Raw genomic sequence first — 14,560 nt, forward strand, 5'->3', positions numbered from 1 at the left:
CCCCCTCGCCCATCTGCAACCCCCCCCCCCCAAACCAACCCCAACCCAACCCTCTTCTACCCCTACAGCCAGTACGAGGGCACAACCAGGCCCAGTAGAGTCAGTATTTCAACATTAAAGTGAGCTGTACAGATATATGTGTTTGTGTGAGTGGCTGTAGACATTTTGTTTTTTGGTGTGAGGTGTTAAACCTCACACAGACAAACAGATTCAACTGATCGTTGCCAAATATGTATGTTAGGGTGTGCTGTTTAGGAGAAATAGGATACAAGGCAAACTAGACAACACTAGAGCTGTAGATGATTGTAGAGCTTGTAGGACACCATATGGTAAGTTTGTGGCAAATCCAATTTTCCATCATCTATACCTACAAGCTCAGCATGGTGTTTTTAGTTAGTAATGAGTCTGTTTGGTTGGTTTGGTTCTACCTTACCATGTACACAGTGAAGTAGCTGACTATGTGTTGTGGCTTGGCGGAGAAGACCTTGTTCAGCTCTCACTGTTTTCAGTTCTTTGGATATTATTCGATAAAAGAAGCCATTTTTTAAACAGGGATTTTAAGATAACACCCATAGAAGACTCCTTGTGGCTCCCAGAATGATTTTGACTTAGAGGACTAACATGCAATGATTCTAACACAAGATCCCCTGGTAACCTTCTCTAACATATCTTTAACAAATTAACAATCCTTTAGTTTAATGTTAAAACTCTAACCAATTTCTGACTGGAAATATAGTTTACTACTCACATCCTGAAGGTGCTTTCAGTTTTTAAATGATTTTTATTTGATTTAAAATCTGTGTTCAAAAATACTGACAAAATGTCTGTTTCATGCAAGACGTTACTGTCTGCAGTGGTGCTTAGCTCCACCTAGTGGTCATTTCTGACAAGGTGGGTAGAGTTCACAGTAGTGATCTGACCACCATTGACCTCCATAGGTGCATATTGCAAAAGATTTTCACACTCTGTTTATATTTTGGAGTAAAATAACATGGATTAAGATGGGGTATGTACAGTACCCTCTACTCTCTCCAAAGTTATTATAACTCAGCTTTCATAAAGATCAAACAATTACACACTGACACAGTTGTTTGCGACAGACCTGACAATTCAGGCGTCTCAGTCCTTGTGATTTGGCACCATACTTTTGACTGATAGGCTACTCCTTTATGGACCTAGCTTTCTTGTGTTTTAGACCAATTCTTTCTCAGAATTTGTGTTGAAGTTTTGAATCTCTAGCTGTAGTGTATGCTATATGTTCACAGCCCTCCGTCTATACTCTATGGTTCTGTTGAAGCTCATTGTATCTCGAATGTACAACATACATACATTACACAGTACTCTCCAGTCATGTCTTACAGTACTATATTAAAAACACATATTAAACCAACTTTGCGTCCTTGGCCTTACTGTCATTTTCCTCATTCTTGTTTATTTTATTTATTTATTTTTTGTGAAGAGAGGATGTCACTCACGCAGCTATTTAGTGTTGCAGTGGGAAACGTTTTTTTAGCTCATCCGGCAAAGAGGCCCTGGGTTCGGATCCTGGCAGGACTTCTTCTGGCCTGGTTACACTTAATAATACTAAATACCAACAGAACAAGAATCATTTCCAAGTAATGTGAAGACACAGAAAATGATGTGATGATAAGATTATAAACTACAATACAAATAGTTTTGTATACAATACAAACAGTCTTATGTATAAGGTATGAGGGTCATGGAACAGTAGAAAAGTATTTCTATGAGTGAATTAAAACATCTTTTCATAATTGAATATGTAATTTTATTTAAATAAATGCTTTGCCATTACAAAAAAGACAAAGGTAGAGTACATAAATTACAAGGTGAATAAATATTACACAGTGATATTGGAGATATCATTTTTGTCTTTTTTTTTAACAGGAAGACTTGTGCATGACGTCTTTTTTTTCGGGAAACAAGGGTGAGTGGAGTGTGGGAACGGAACCATTCTTTCCTGTTCACTGCACACCAGGAAAGACTTCATATTTTCAATGACCGCATGAAGACCGAAAGAAAAACAAAGACATTCTCACATGAGAACTGCCTGACCAGTTGCATCAGTGGTGTCATAACCCATCATCTATGTTAACCTGCTACATAGACAGTGGGTCAACTGAAGCCTACTGACCCATGATGACCACAAGGTAGCACCTCACCTCTCTGGGCTGATCCTGTTCTCTCAATAGAGCAGGTGCATTTGGCAAATGTGACATTACTTGGGTCTGGATGAGGCACCTCACCCTCCACCCACCTTGCCAAAAATAAAGGGACTCAGGACCTTGGGTTGATCCCAGTGCTTTGCTGGCAGTGTTGGCTTCCTCACTCTCCAAGATGCCATTTGTCATTTTAACTTGGACATGTTGATTGAGGTGTCGGATGAGTGGTCACGTTTTTGATGCTTCCTCCTCTACCTACTCTCTCTCTGCTCTCACCCTGCCGGAGTTGCATCGTTGTCTGCCACTGCAGTCCAGAAAAGCTCTGTAACCGCTAGCAACTGCCAGGTGATGACTGGGACTGGGGAATTATTGCAGTTGTGCTGTAGGGAGGAGCTTCAAAAGTGATGTTAGCTCTCTGTCAGCCATTAGACCCCTGTCAGAGACACTCAGTCTATGCTTTCAACTGGTGGTGGGTTCCTGTGGCTTCATTGGCTTAGCTACATGCTACAAACACCAAGGCCATGGGGTAAATTCCAAGATGTAAAACACGTAGGCTGCTTACTATCCATCTATGCAACAAGTTCCTATAGTAAGAATAGATGTGAATGCTGGTGCTAGAAACGTATTATGTCCTGCTTGCGAGCAACTTGGTGGTTGCCTGATGTCACTGTGACACTTAAATCATCTTCAGTTGAGCTATTATTTTAGCCTATCCAAACTATTGTTTGGTTTGATTACCAGTGGAAGATGCAGAAGATTAACAATGGGCCACAAGCACACCACCACGAGAGAAAGACTGCCATTCTGACATGACAATACCCCAAAGACTGAGGCGTGTCCTCACTTCCTTCACATTAAGTGGAGTCGTCAGTTTCATCAACTGATTCAGCGTCGGCAGGGGAGAGCTTTGGAGGGGTTCCCAAGCAGTATGACTGTGTATTTTGAAACAGCGATTGTTTGCTTGCTTCCACACAAAGTTTTCATTATTCAAGGGAAGACATTAAGGCGATGGAACATGTGTCTTCCCAACCTGCATCAAACTTAGAGCTGTTGTGTAGCATTCAACCTATGGACCCTACGTTGATCCAAGTTTCAGCACAACGCAATACAAATATCTTGGCTGCCACCATATCTAAAGCATCAAGAAAACATGATATTGTCATCCACTTGTGCAGTGGACTTCAGGAAAATGGCCCTTTGACACTAATCCCAAAGAACCATTTCCTAATAGCAGTTGGGTGTGGTGATGTTCTGTGGGTATGTCTGCCTCTGCAGCTCCAATGTAAATCAGTATTGAAATCGCTCATGTCATGGAAGAAAGGCACTGAGATTTACATAGGAAGCCAGAGTGTGGGTAAAAGACAACCATCTTGTATTCAAATGATGAGGACCTCTTCTGTGCAAGAGGGGGAGGGGGAGAGTTTTGTCTGGATTTGCACAAGTCATAGCTTACAGGTTCATATTGTGAATTTTGAAGCACCATTATTCTTTGAATTAAAAGTCTTAAGGATTTTTTACTACAATGATCAAGCAGAGTCTATAACTCAACAGAAAAAAAACAATCAAATGGGGGGGGGACAAATTTCCCAAAGTGTCTGGCAGTACTCAAGTGTCGATACTGCAATGATAGTGGTCTGAGAGCTTCCCTAGTCGATAGCATCAAATACAAAACTGTATTTTTCAAGCTGAGGCTGTTTTACAAAAGCTAGCTTATAAAGGCAAGTCAACTGACTACACCTTTTCTCGTCAAAGGCAATTAGTTGCCAGAAAATGTTTCTGTTTGATAGAGAGATTCACTATTTAATGGGTATTTGTAGTGGACATTGCAACAAATTTGATACAATGAAGAGGAAATGAACCTGGAAAAAGTAATTTTAAGTGCTTAGACAAAGACTAACATGGACACATACACGTCACACACAGAATAAAGCCAAAAATGAAGTTGGCTCATTTCTGGCACCAAACTTCAGTGTGGCTAGCGGTGGACATGATTTAGGTGGTCTTAAACAAGTCTCACCATAAGAATAAGTATGTTCAAAACACAGTGAAACTCCTGTGTGTTAATATATTCTCAGGACTGAAAAAAAAGAAACTCTAAGCAGACAATCAAATTCTGGTCATATGGTCTAATATTCTTACAAAAGGTTTCTGCACATTTATGATGAGACATGATTGGTGGTCGTGGCCATCTCGGGGGTCATCTGACAGGAAGTGCCTACCCCCACACTGTCTCACTCATTGTTGTTGCTGCTGCTGCTCTCCAGGTCCCGGCATTGGATGTCTCCTCCACTGTAGTCGGTCCCTGGCATCTGCACACCGTACTTGTCCACACACCAGCAGATGCCCCGCTTGCGGCCACGGGACGGCTTACACTGCGGCGTGGGGAGGGAGAGAAGGCCCAGATTTACTTAATAGAAATATGAAATGAAAAAATGCATAGCAGACTGACATTTCAGCATTGAACGCATTCACTTTTTGTCCTGGAAGGGGCCGTAGGTATGTGCCTCCAACTTCCCTATTGTTTTGCATCTATCAGGGCAGTGACCATTAGCCTTGCTTTTGTGAGTCAAAGACGACCCAGCTGAGACGCAGTAAACAAACAACCACGTAGAAACACGATCCCACACAAAGAACACGAAAAGCCCAAAAACATAACAAGGAATTCTTTGAATTCTTAGATGTGTATCTATATCTTATCTATAGGGTAAAATAACAAGGTCAATATGTTCAAGAAGGCTAACCTTACTAGTGTGTTTTGAGTGTGCGTGCAGGATCAATTTCACACCTGCTGTGTCAAGGGGTCAACTGAGATCAAGCAAGCAGACAAACAGGTTTAAAAGATGCTGCAAGGAAAATGACTGCCAGTAGCCACCAAAAACCAGAAATACAGAGAAATCTCAAGTTTCACAGTCTTAAGGCTTTTTTCTCCCCCTATCAACAATTCACACCAACCTTGTGGGACACATTCAAATATATTTTAACATCCAGCTTTTGGTGTGAAGAGTTTCAGCTGTGTACCTGCTTGCGTTTGAAGAAGCCCTTTTTGTCACAGTTGGGCAGGTAGAGGGAGAGGGCCATGACTCTGGATGTGTCCTTCATCCTCTGAATGATGCCATCCAGCTTTCTTCTGCAGGGACCCTGTGGACACACATCACACATATTTTACCAAGCTAAGATAGAGGTCAATAGCGATAAGTCATGGCCTTTTTCGTAGGCCAATCACAAAAAGAAAAACGTTCTCAAGGTTTTAAGCATTTTAAACTGGAAGTTTGCCTTTATATTAAGCCAGATAAAAGAAAGACTTTGGGCATTTTAATACGCTTTAATTACAACTAATAGCAATCTAAAAGAAATTGCACAAATGCTTACACAAGGAACCTCCAGTCTTGGGTTATAGACCATTCTTATTCAACCCTGGCCAATCTACATTCCGATAATTATTTAGCGAGCTAGTTAGCGTATTAGTAAAAGGGCTTCAGAAGTCTGCTGGTTGTTTTCGTAGCTGTCGGACTCACAAATTCTGGCTGATGTTTGTCTAAGGCGAGCGGTGGGTGGTCCGCGTAGATCATGGTGCGGAGTTTGGCTTGCTGCCTCTTGCGGTCTTTGCGCATGGCCTGGGCCTTCTTGCTGTTGATGTGGTCCCTTGGAAACAGTGGCACTTTAGCTGGCGGAAGCAGCTCCTCCGTTACCTCGACAACACGGGCATCTTCCTGGGACTCTCGCTCTGTGGAGAGAAGGTTAAAATTAGAAAACAAACAGTCCTGATACAGGGCTAGTATTTTCAATACTTTCGCCATTTTTGTTCCTTTTCTTTCATAGTGGGAAAAGAAGAAAACAAATAAAAGTGATTTGTTGAGTCCTACTTGTAAGACCATTACCAGGACCAGGACATAACCATTATGTCCAACATACCTATATCTTATATCTATATACCTAAAGGGGATAATGATCTCCCTCATTGTAGGATAAGAACAATAAGATGTTGTCAAAATCTGAGTGACACAGTATGTGGAGCTACCCAGTTGTGAACACTGGACTCTCTGGAAGCTACTTGGGTTTTTTTCAGAGGGAGTGTGTGGAGGACAGAAAGGAGAAATTAAAAGAGGAGGAGGGGGAGTGGAACGGCCTCCTGGAACAGTTGCCATCCATCACAGCTGGATAAACACGGTGAGCAGCAGATTATGCTAACAGATGAGGATGAGTCGTTTTATTCTTGGGGTTGATTTCCCTTCCTCCCTCCCTCCCTCTCTCTCCTTCAGTCTCTATCTCTTTCTTGCTCACTCACCATGAGTATAGTGCAGCCTTGCCAAAACAAAACAGACCTATACATCCATGACAGGACGAGTAATATGCATGTTCCCTTTTTATGTGCATCTCTCCCTGTCTCTCACTCCCCCCTGTGTTCATTCCTGCTTGACACAAATGTACTGTATTCCATATTGTCTTTCAGCCACTGACTTAAAAAGGCCAGTATCTCTTCACTGACAACAATAGAGCTCTTCTTTCCTCTTTTGGAATCAAGTTCTCTCCCTGTCTCTTTCTTTCTCTCTCTCTCTCTCTCTCTCTCTCTCCCCCTCTCTTTTGGCTGGAGTGAGTGCTCAGTTTTTCCGACTCTCTTGCTTGTAAAGGAGGCTTAGTGAGTCTGACGCGGACTCTCTGAAACTGAGCCAGTGCTCTGGCAACGAGCCAAAGAAGGAATGGTCACGTGCATCACCCCCCCCCCCCCCCCCTCCCTTCTCCTCTCCTCTCCTCCCCCAATCCCCCTCCCTCACTCTTCCCTGCACAGAAGGTAAAGCTCTCTCGTCTTCTCTCCCTCTCTCAATATAAGTTTCTGATGAAAAGGGAGGTTGGTGGTGTACGTGTGTGCGTGTGCCTGTGTTTGGGGGGGTGCAGGTGTCATGTGACAGCTGTAGGCACACCCACAGAAGGTTTCTATGACAACCAAATTTGTCAGAGCAATTATTTAAAAACCAAGGGTGTCAGTTGCTGTATGTGGCTGACTGGCTTTTACAGAACATGGGATATGCTTTAGAGATTCAGGCCGCAGCCCCTTCAAATTCCTCCGTTCTCCAGATCCCGTTCATATCCAACATGGAGAGGCAGCTGGATACCGACATCCTTCCATGCTGCATCCAATGGTCACGGCACAGCTGTGAGAATACTGCATCACTGATTGAACCCTGTGCTTCTGTCATTCATTGGCCATGTCCACTTTTATTGGACTTTAAATAAGTAGAAATCTAACAAGCCAGATTTTCCACTGCTGTGTTCAGCAATGTAGCTGTGGGGGGATGTCATCACTGCTTTGGGTCTAATGTTAAACAGAATAGGTTAAACTCACATCATCTGCACTTGCCTCTTCCATCTTGCAATAATTAAAACAAAAAAATACTTCCATTAAAGCTGTAACACTGCGAGTGGATAAAGTATCATACGTGAAGGCATTTATAGAGAGAGCAGTGGAGGAACTTCATAATGATGACCACATTTTTCAAAGCCAAGGGCCTTCAGGGTGGACAGTCTCTTTCCCTCTGCACCCCTGACCCTTAAAACAGACAGTTAGATTGCATCCCTTTCTCCCACACATTTTTCTGTGTGTGTGTGTGTCCGTGTTTGCATGCATGCATGCATGTGTGCGCGTGCGTGTGGTGTGTGTGTGTGTGTGTGCATGTATCTGAATGTGTGTGATTCCGCAGCTGCCGGGCACCCTTCCTCCCTCCCTCCTCCCTCCCTCCTCCCTCCCTCCTCCACCCTTCAGCTCTCCCAGGTGTGAGTGACAAATGCATGCTGAACAACTCGCTGTAAAACTTTATTAGGAGAATCACTGGAGCCTGGCAGAGAGAGAGAGAGACTACATGCATATTTCATCACTTTTGTGCTTTCAGCAGGAAAGTGTGGAGAGAAACATAAACTTGCCCCAGAAATGTCATTCAAACGTGCCGAGCATATGAGGCACCGGGTGTCTTAACAATGCTGCACAGCGATTCTTTAGCAATCACAGAATAGACTAAGATAACGAAACAATAGTGGAAATTAAATATATATTCGGTCGAGGTCATTTGGTTTCCTGTATTGGATGACTTGGACATGGTCAGTCAGGAGCATCACTGCATATTGCATGTATGTTTTCTGTTTTTCTTAACATGAATTGACCGTTGAAGCTTAAACTGTGAGTGACCCCATTAATTCTCACACATGCTGAAATGAGGCAACCAGAAAGGCGCTAGATCTCACATCCCCACATCTTAGCCACTGAAACTGATCTCCTGAGTGTGTGTGTGTGTGTGTGTGTCTGTGTGTGTGCACGCATTGTTGTGTTCGTGTGTGTGCGTTTGCGCGTATATGTGTGAGCGCGTGCATGTGTGTGTGTGACAGAGTGCCATCAATATTGTTGAGTATGCGCTCAGACTGCCATACCAATGAGACTAGCTTTTTTGGCATTGCAGTCAGGGTGCAGGTTTGATAACCCATAGACCCATGTTCAAGGCCTGATGAGGGGACTGCTCTCTCCCTTCACTACAGTTTATAAATGAGAGAGATGGGTATGTAGAGATAGAAAGTAAGAGAGAGTCAGGGAGGGAGAGAGGAAATGTTTGAAAGAAATCAAGGGAGAAAAAGGGGAGAGAGAGACAGAGACAGGGAGAGAGAGAGAGATAGCAAGTACTGGCTATATGCAGACTCCATACGCCACCCCCCTCTCAGTGACCATTCAACCCAGCCCACCAATTCCTACCCCTGGACTCCACCACACGCTGCTTACTACACGCTACGGAGCTAAGCAGCCAGTGAAACAAGGTCACACCAGATGAGCAAATCTCCCAAGCCTTCCGTGACGCCGCCACCAACAACAAATTAGAGGAACACCCCCTTCCTCCCGCCTTCGCCTCATCCCCCCCTCCAACCCATTCTCAAGCTTTTTGGTGCGGCACACCGAGCATAATAATCAATCACTTTGGCGTCTCTTCTAATCTGAGGTCTTGACCGTCATGCAGCCAGCCCTAGTTAACCGCATCTCAGCTACCCCTCCTGAAGGATGTCATAAGTGAGGGCCCCTCTGGCCCCTAATCTGGAGGTCTTGCTCAGGGAATTCATGCTAATCTGGTTTTGGCGCGGTCCTCTGAGGATAGCCTGACACCTGACCTTATTCTCCTCTAAGTGTCTCACTCTTACTTGTTTTCCCTTGTCAACTCTCTTGCCCCCCCTCTCTCTTGCTGTCCCCCCTCTTGCCCTCATTGGTCCACTCTTTTGCACGCTCCTTTTGCCCTCTCCCCTGTTCTCACTCACTGTCGCCCTCATTGGTGCACACTATCTTTCTCTTTCTCCCTCTCTCTCTCTCTCTCTGTCACTCACTCTCTCTCTTGCCCTCTCACTCACTCCCTCTCGCCCTCCCTCGCTCGCTCTTACGCACGCTCTCGCTCTGCCCTTGCTCCAGCTGGTAGGTGGTTGGGTATATACTTGGGCAGGCCACAGGAAATGAGAACTGCCACTCTAAATCCTTCTGCAGCCTGACAGACGGCGTGTCGCGCAAACGTTCCAGCGGCATTCTGCTGAATCACTGCAGCACAAATGTCAGCCCAGTGTGCCATCCGCTCTCTCTCTCTCTCTCTCTCTCTCTCCCTCCCTCTCTCTCTCTCCCTCTCGTCTTCTTCTTTCCCCTTGCTCTCTCACATTTTCGTTCACTCTCCCCCTTCTCTCTCTCAGCTATAACACAGAGTGCAAAGCGTAGCAGGGGATTTTTTGAGTCAGTCAGTGAGCGAAATTCCTCTCGGAAAGCCGTAATGGAGCTCTCTCTGTGAGCTCTCTGAGCTCCTCCGACAGCACGGGTCATTGCGGTCACAGGGCTATTCTTCTGGAGGATAAAGGAGCCTCTAAGGTCCAATAACTGTAATCATTGTGCCATTCCGGGCCCAGATGCAGCCCTCAGGGTGAAGCCCTTTTGACAACACAAACATCACTTTCAGCCCCCTCTCGACGTTCACCTTTCACAGCTGACAAACAGAAAGACGCAGACAGGACTGCTGTGTTCACATGGGTCTAAAACCACAGGCTAACATAGGGACGCAGGATTTTCTTTTGAGTTAATTGTGATGATCTGGTTAATCTCTGTGCGGATTATTAAAACACAAATTACATTATGAGCTCATGCATATGTTGTATGACTATTTAAAACAACAAATGGAATGAAACAAAGGGCTATGAAAATCATTAAGTGAAATGGAATCAAAATTATGTGATAATAATTCATAATTTGTCAAATATTCTCAGAGCATGGTTTGAATTTTTACAGGATTACATAAATTGTTCATAATGACCCAATTTCCCCTTGTGGTAGGTAAGTATAAAGACTAGAGTTGATTTGCATTGAACACAGGGAAAAACTGAACACAATGCGCGTTTATAACCGCACAAACGGGACCACCAGCAGGATTTACCCCACACACCCGAGACTCACAACGCCATGCACTTACCCTTTGCCGGATGAAGCGGTTTGTATACTTTCTCGTTCATGCACGCGCCTTTGCCATGGAGGAGGGCGTGAAGAGGCTTTTCCTCACCGCTCCGCGGCAAGCACCGGAGCCCTTGACTGCACGGGCCGGTGTAGACACCGCATGCCTGACCCTCGGACAGCGCGCAGGTCAAGCAGCAGCCGCAACCCGGCTCCTTTACCAGCTGACAACCAACGGGCACCGGGGGACACATCGAGAGGGATTTCTGGTCGCAAGGCTCGCAGGGCACGTAGGAGCCCAGACACCGGGTCAGTCCCAAAACAAATGTCACCAGAGTGCAAAAACTCAGAAACATATTTATGTAGTCAAACGAAATAAACAAACACTCCACAAGAACTATAAATCTAAGATGTGGTTTTGAGGGTGATCGCTCAGCGTCCGGTCATTGAGGGACGGAATTCATGTCTTTGGAATCACTCAGCATGCAAGTCTGCAATTGTGCAAGAAGGTATATTTGGTTGTTGGCTTGAATTGTCCTCTTTCTCCGGTGTCAATCTTATTTTTCTTTCTTTGCAGAAGTTGTTGTTCCCCCTTCACACGAATTTTTGTTTTAAGTGTTCTTAAGGAAATACAAATATAAGTGTCGAAACGTTTCCAAATCAGCCACACGTCAACAACGAGAGAAAACTCCTGAAATCAATGAAAGGTAATAACCACCCGGTCTCCTCCTACTTCAACTGCTTCCAGCCGTCTTTCCCAGCTCTCTTGTCCGCGGTTGACAGCAGTCTTTCCTTTTAAAACGGCAGACACGAACCCTCAGCCTAGACCGTGAACATGTGAGTGGTAGGAAGGAGGAGGCGCACTTGATTTCACTTAAAGGTGGTGATTCTTGGGCGGGTCCTGGCGTGCCGCCAGTGGCAATTTTGATGTCTCGCATAAATTACTAATAGCCCTCGCAATGGTCCAGGTGATGTGTCACATGGGAAAGACGTGTCGTGTGATATGATGAAAGACAACTTAACGCTCAAGGTTAGCCGAGAAGCCAGATAAGATCAAAGATTTAGTATCATGAAGTTGAACGCGCTTTTCAATCGTAGTTGAAAGTGGAACTTCACTGGGAATAGCCAGTAGGCAACATTCAACATTTGATGTCTGCCACCACTGAGTTCATTCCTGAGATGTTACAATAGGCTATGTCTTTCCTACTCAAAGTTTCTGAATTAAATAACCGAGAAATTTGATATAACCAGGCATAAAATGATGATTGACTAGCACACGTGCAACAACTAATGACCAACACTTATATTCCAGGTTGTGGTGAAATACCAAACACTATTCTATCCTTCCCGGATAAACCCTGCTTAAGACGATTCGTGTATCTAGGCTGCCCCCATTAAGGATGCTTATTTCATATCACATTCTAAAGATAGACTCATATTTAGAGCAAGCACCTGTTCTATTTGTGGCGCGTAGTACAATGACTTTTCCCCTTTTAGTCAGAATGGGTGTCGGAGATTGCCGTGAGGTATCGTTTTCCATGTGAATTCTGATGCTAGACGAAATATTTGGTACATTTTTATCTTATATATTTATATCTTCTCTGCAGATACATGTCAAATTCTAGTCTATAAAATGACAGAAAATAAACTGTTTGCAGGAATCAAATATTGATAAGGGAAAATACTGTCAATATACAATGACCTGGGTGACCAAAAATCAAGCGTCTGATTCCAGCGACATCCTCTGAAATGCAGTCCGGGACCTTACCCCAGCTGTCGAGTCAAGGGGCAGTGCAAGATGAGAGGGGGCATGGTTTGGCCGCGACAGCGGGATGACAGACGCCAGGGCTCTTGATCGAGCGAGCAAAAAAGCGTTTGAAATCACTGCCAGTTGTTTAACACGAGTCGTAAATCTGATATTCACATGCGCAAGTGCCTGCACTGGCACAAATTAGTATTTTCTTTCTTTTTTGTTTTGTTAAATCATCAGAATTAGGGGCTATTGCTTCTCTAGCCAACAAAAGATGGTTTTGCCTGAGAAGACAAAATCGACTTGTTTTGAAGAAGCAGCCAACGGTTCTTATTTATCACTTGGAAAGACAGCTTATTGGGAGATTAGAGAATACTATAGCCTACTTAACACAGTCCCTGAAATTCTGTGGAGGTTTTGGGCTATTGAAATATGACCTCAGTTAAAAGAAAAAGCAGTGAATTTTCATTCACATGATATAAGCACATCCTCTTCATGTCTGACATTCTAATCGAGTTGCATCTTGAAAGCAAATCCACAAATAGTAATGTATCCTATATCAGAATCCTGCATGTTGTTCCATAGATTAATCTCTGTAGGTGACAATAGAAGTGTGATTCCACAGCCATCTCATCATCACAGATATGAGCAGATAGAAGAGACCAGCCCCACAGAAGCACATTGACCTGGTTTCGCTAAGTGACCTCATAACCCGCAAGGCTGACGTCAGAGCGCGTCAACAGAGAGGTCAGTGTCATTTGCCCCCGCCTGCACCTCTCGACAGGGGTGAGACACCCGTGCAGTCTCGGGGAAGACAAAGACGTCCTTTCAGCTGCAGACCTGTCAGACAGCTGTTGCCAGTCCAAAGGTAGGTCTCTTGTGTCCCTGGGTGTTGAACTAGTACATAGAGGGGTTACAGAGGCTGTGGATCCCACCCCCACCCACACCCCCACCAAACTCACATGTGCACAGACATTTACACAAGCACGCTCTCTATTGCCTTTCTTTTTTCTTTCTCTCTCTCTCTCTCACAAACAAACACACACACACAAATACACACACACACACACACACACACACACACACACAAATACACACTCTCACTCAAACATACACACACACACATGCACGCTTGCATTCTCTCTCCCTCTCTCTCACACACACACGCACACACACACATAAATACACACTCTCTCTCCCACTTTCTCTGTCACTCACACACACACACACACACACACACACATACACACACACACACACACACACACACACACACACACACAATCTCTCTCTTACTCACGCACAATCTCTCTCTCTCTCTCTCAGTCTGACGTACACACACTTCTTCTCTCTGTCTCTCACAAACACACATGGTTAAGACCCATAAAACTAGTGTTGATGTTCACACACTCGCTGAGATGTTGAGATGTGTGTCAGACTTAACTGTGTGTGAGACATACACAAACGCCAAAACACATACTGTTACCCCCCTCCTATAACTCTAAGATATAAACAGCTAAAGACTCTGAGGTAGAGGAAAGATGGCAAGGACACTTCTCATGTCCGTGTGTTTTTGTGAATCACATCAGCTGTGAACAGATTAAGAAGATGTGATTTTGAAATTCTTGATTTTGCCATGGTCTGTTTTTTGGAACAAGCAGTTTTCAGCTCTCCAGCCCTCCCCTGTGTGTGTGGAGTGCACACATACATAGTTTGGTCAAACATCAAGTAGTTTTTTATTGCTTTGGTATTGATATGATCTCATTTGTTGTGCTAAAAGACATTTATTATGTGGAAGGCATAAGAACACCGCAAGAAGAAAGAAATGCACAGAAGAGGGACACGGAAAGAAAGGAAAAAATGAAAGTGAGTGTAGAAGAGACAAAATGTTTAACTGACATATATGAACTGATACTTTGTATGTGTGTGTGTACATGTATGTGTGTGTGTGTATGTGTGTGTGTGTGTGTGTGTGTGTGTGTCAGTGTATATGTATATGTGTGTATGTTTGTGTGTGTGTGTGTGTGTGTGTGTGTGTGTGTGTGTGCTTCAAGCATATGCTTTCTGTTTGGCATGAAAAAAGACACATTTATTTTGCGCTAGCTGAGAGTGCAGGCTGTTGAAGTGTTACCGCGTATTCCAAATTAGCTAAACAAAACCAATATCAGCGGCTATATCCATATT

The 14,560-nt window shown here is 44.1% G+C and overlaps 1 protein-coding gene across 1 annotated transcript; it reads right to left on the reverse strand.

Moving 5' to 3' along the window:
- Nucleotides 1–1,770: 1,770 nt before the first annotated feature.
- Nucleotides 1,771–11,447, reverse strand: igfbp5a (insulin-like growth factor binding protein 5a). Its single transcript, XM_080835022.1, has 4 exons — nt 10,649–11,447; nt 5,696–5,904; nt 5,199–5,318; nt 1,771–4,552 (listed from the first exon to the last, which is right to left on the reverse strand). Exons 1-4 carry the CDS (start codon nt 10,980–10,982, stop codon nt 4,412–4,414), a joined length of 804 nt encoding a protein of 267 aa, XP_080691148.1. The 5' UTR covers nt 10,983–11,447; the 3' UTR covers nt 1,771–4,411.
- Nucleotides 11,448–14,560: the final 3,113 nt, after the last annotated feature.

This window comes from Sprattus sprattus, assembly GCF_963457725.1.
Source record: "Sprattus sprattus genome assembly, chromosome: 3".
Classification (NCBI taxonomy): domain Eukaryota; kingdom Metazoa; phylum Chordata; class Actinopteri; order Clupeiformes; family Clupeidae; genus Sprattus; species Sprattus sprattus.

Coding starts and splice junctions, on each gene's coding strand:
- igfbp5a (XM_080835022.1), bottom strand. CDS start 10,982: ATGTTTCTGAGTTTTTGCACTCTGGTGACATTTGTTTTGGGACTGACC. Junction 5,319..5,695: donor ACAAACATCAGCCAGAATTT/GTGAGTCCGACA, acceptor GTGTGTCCACAG/GGTCCCTGCAGAAGAAAGCT. Junction 4,553..5,198: donor GCTTCTTCAAACGCAAGCAG/GTACACAGCTGA, acceptor CCCACGCCGCAG/TGTAAGCCGTCCCGTGGCCG.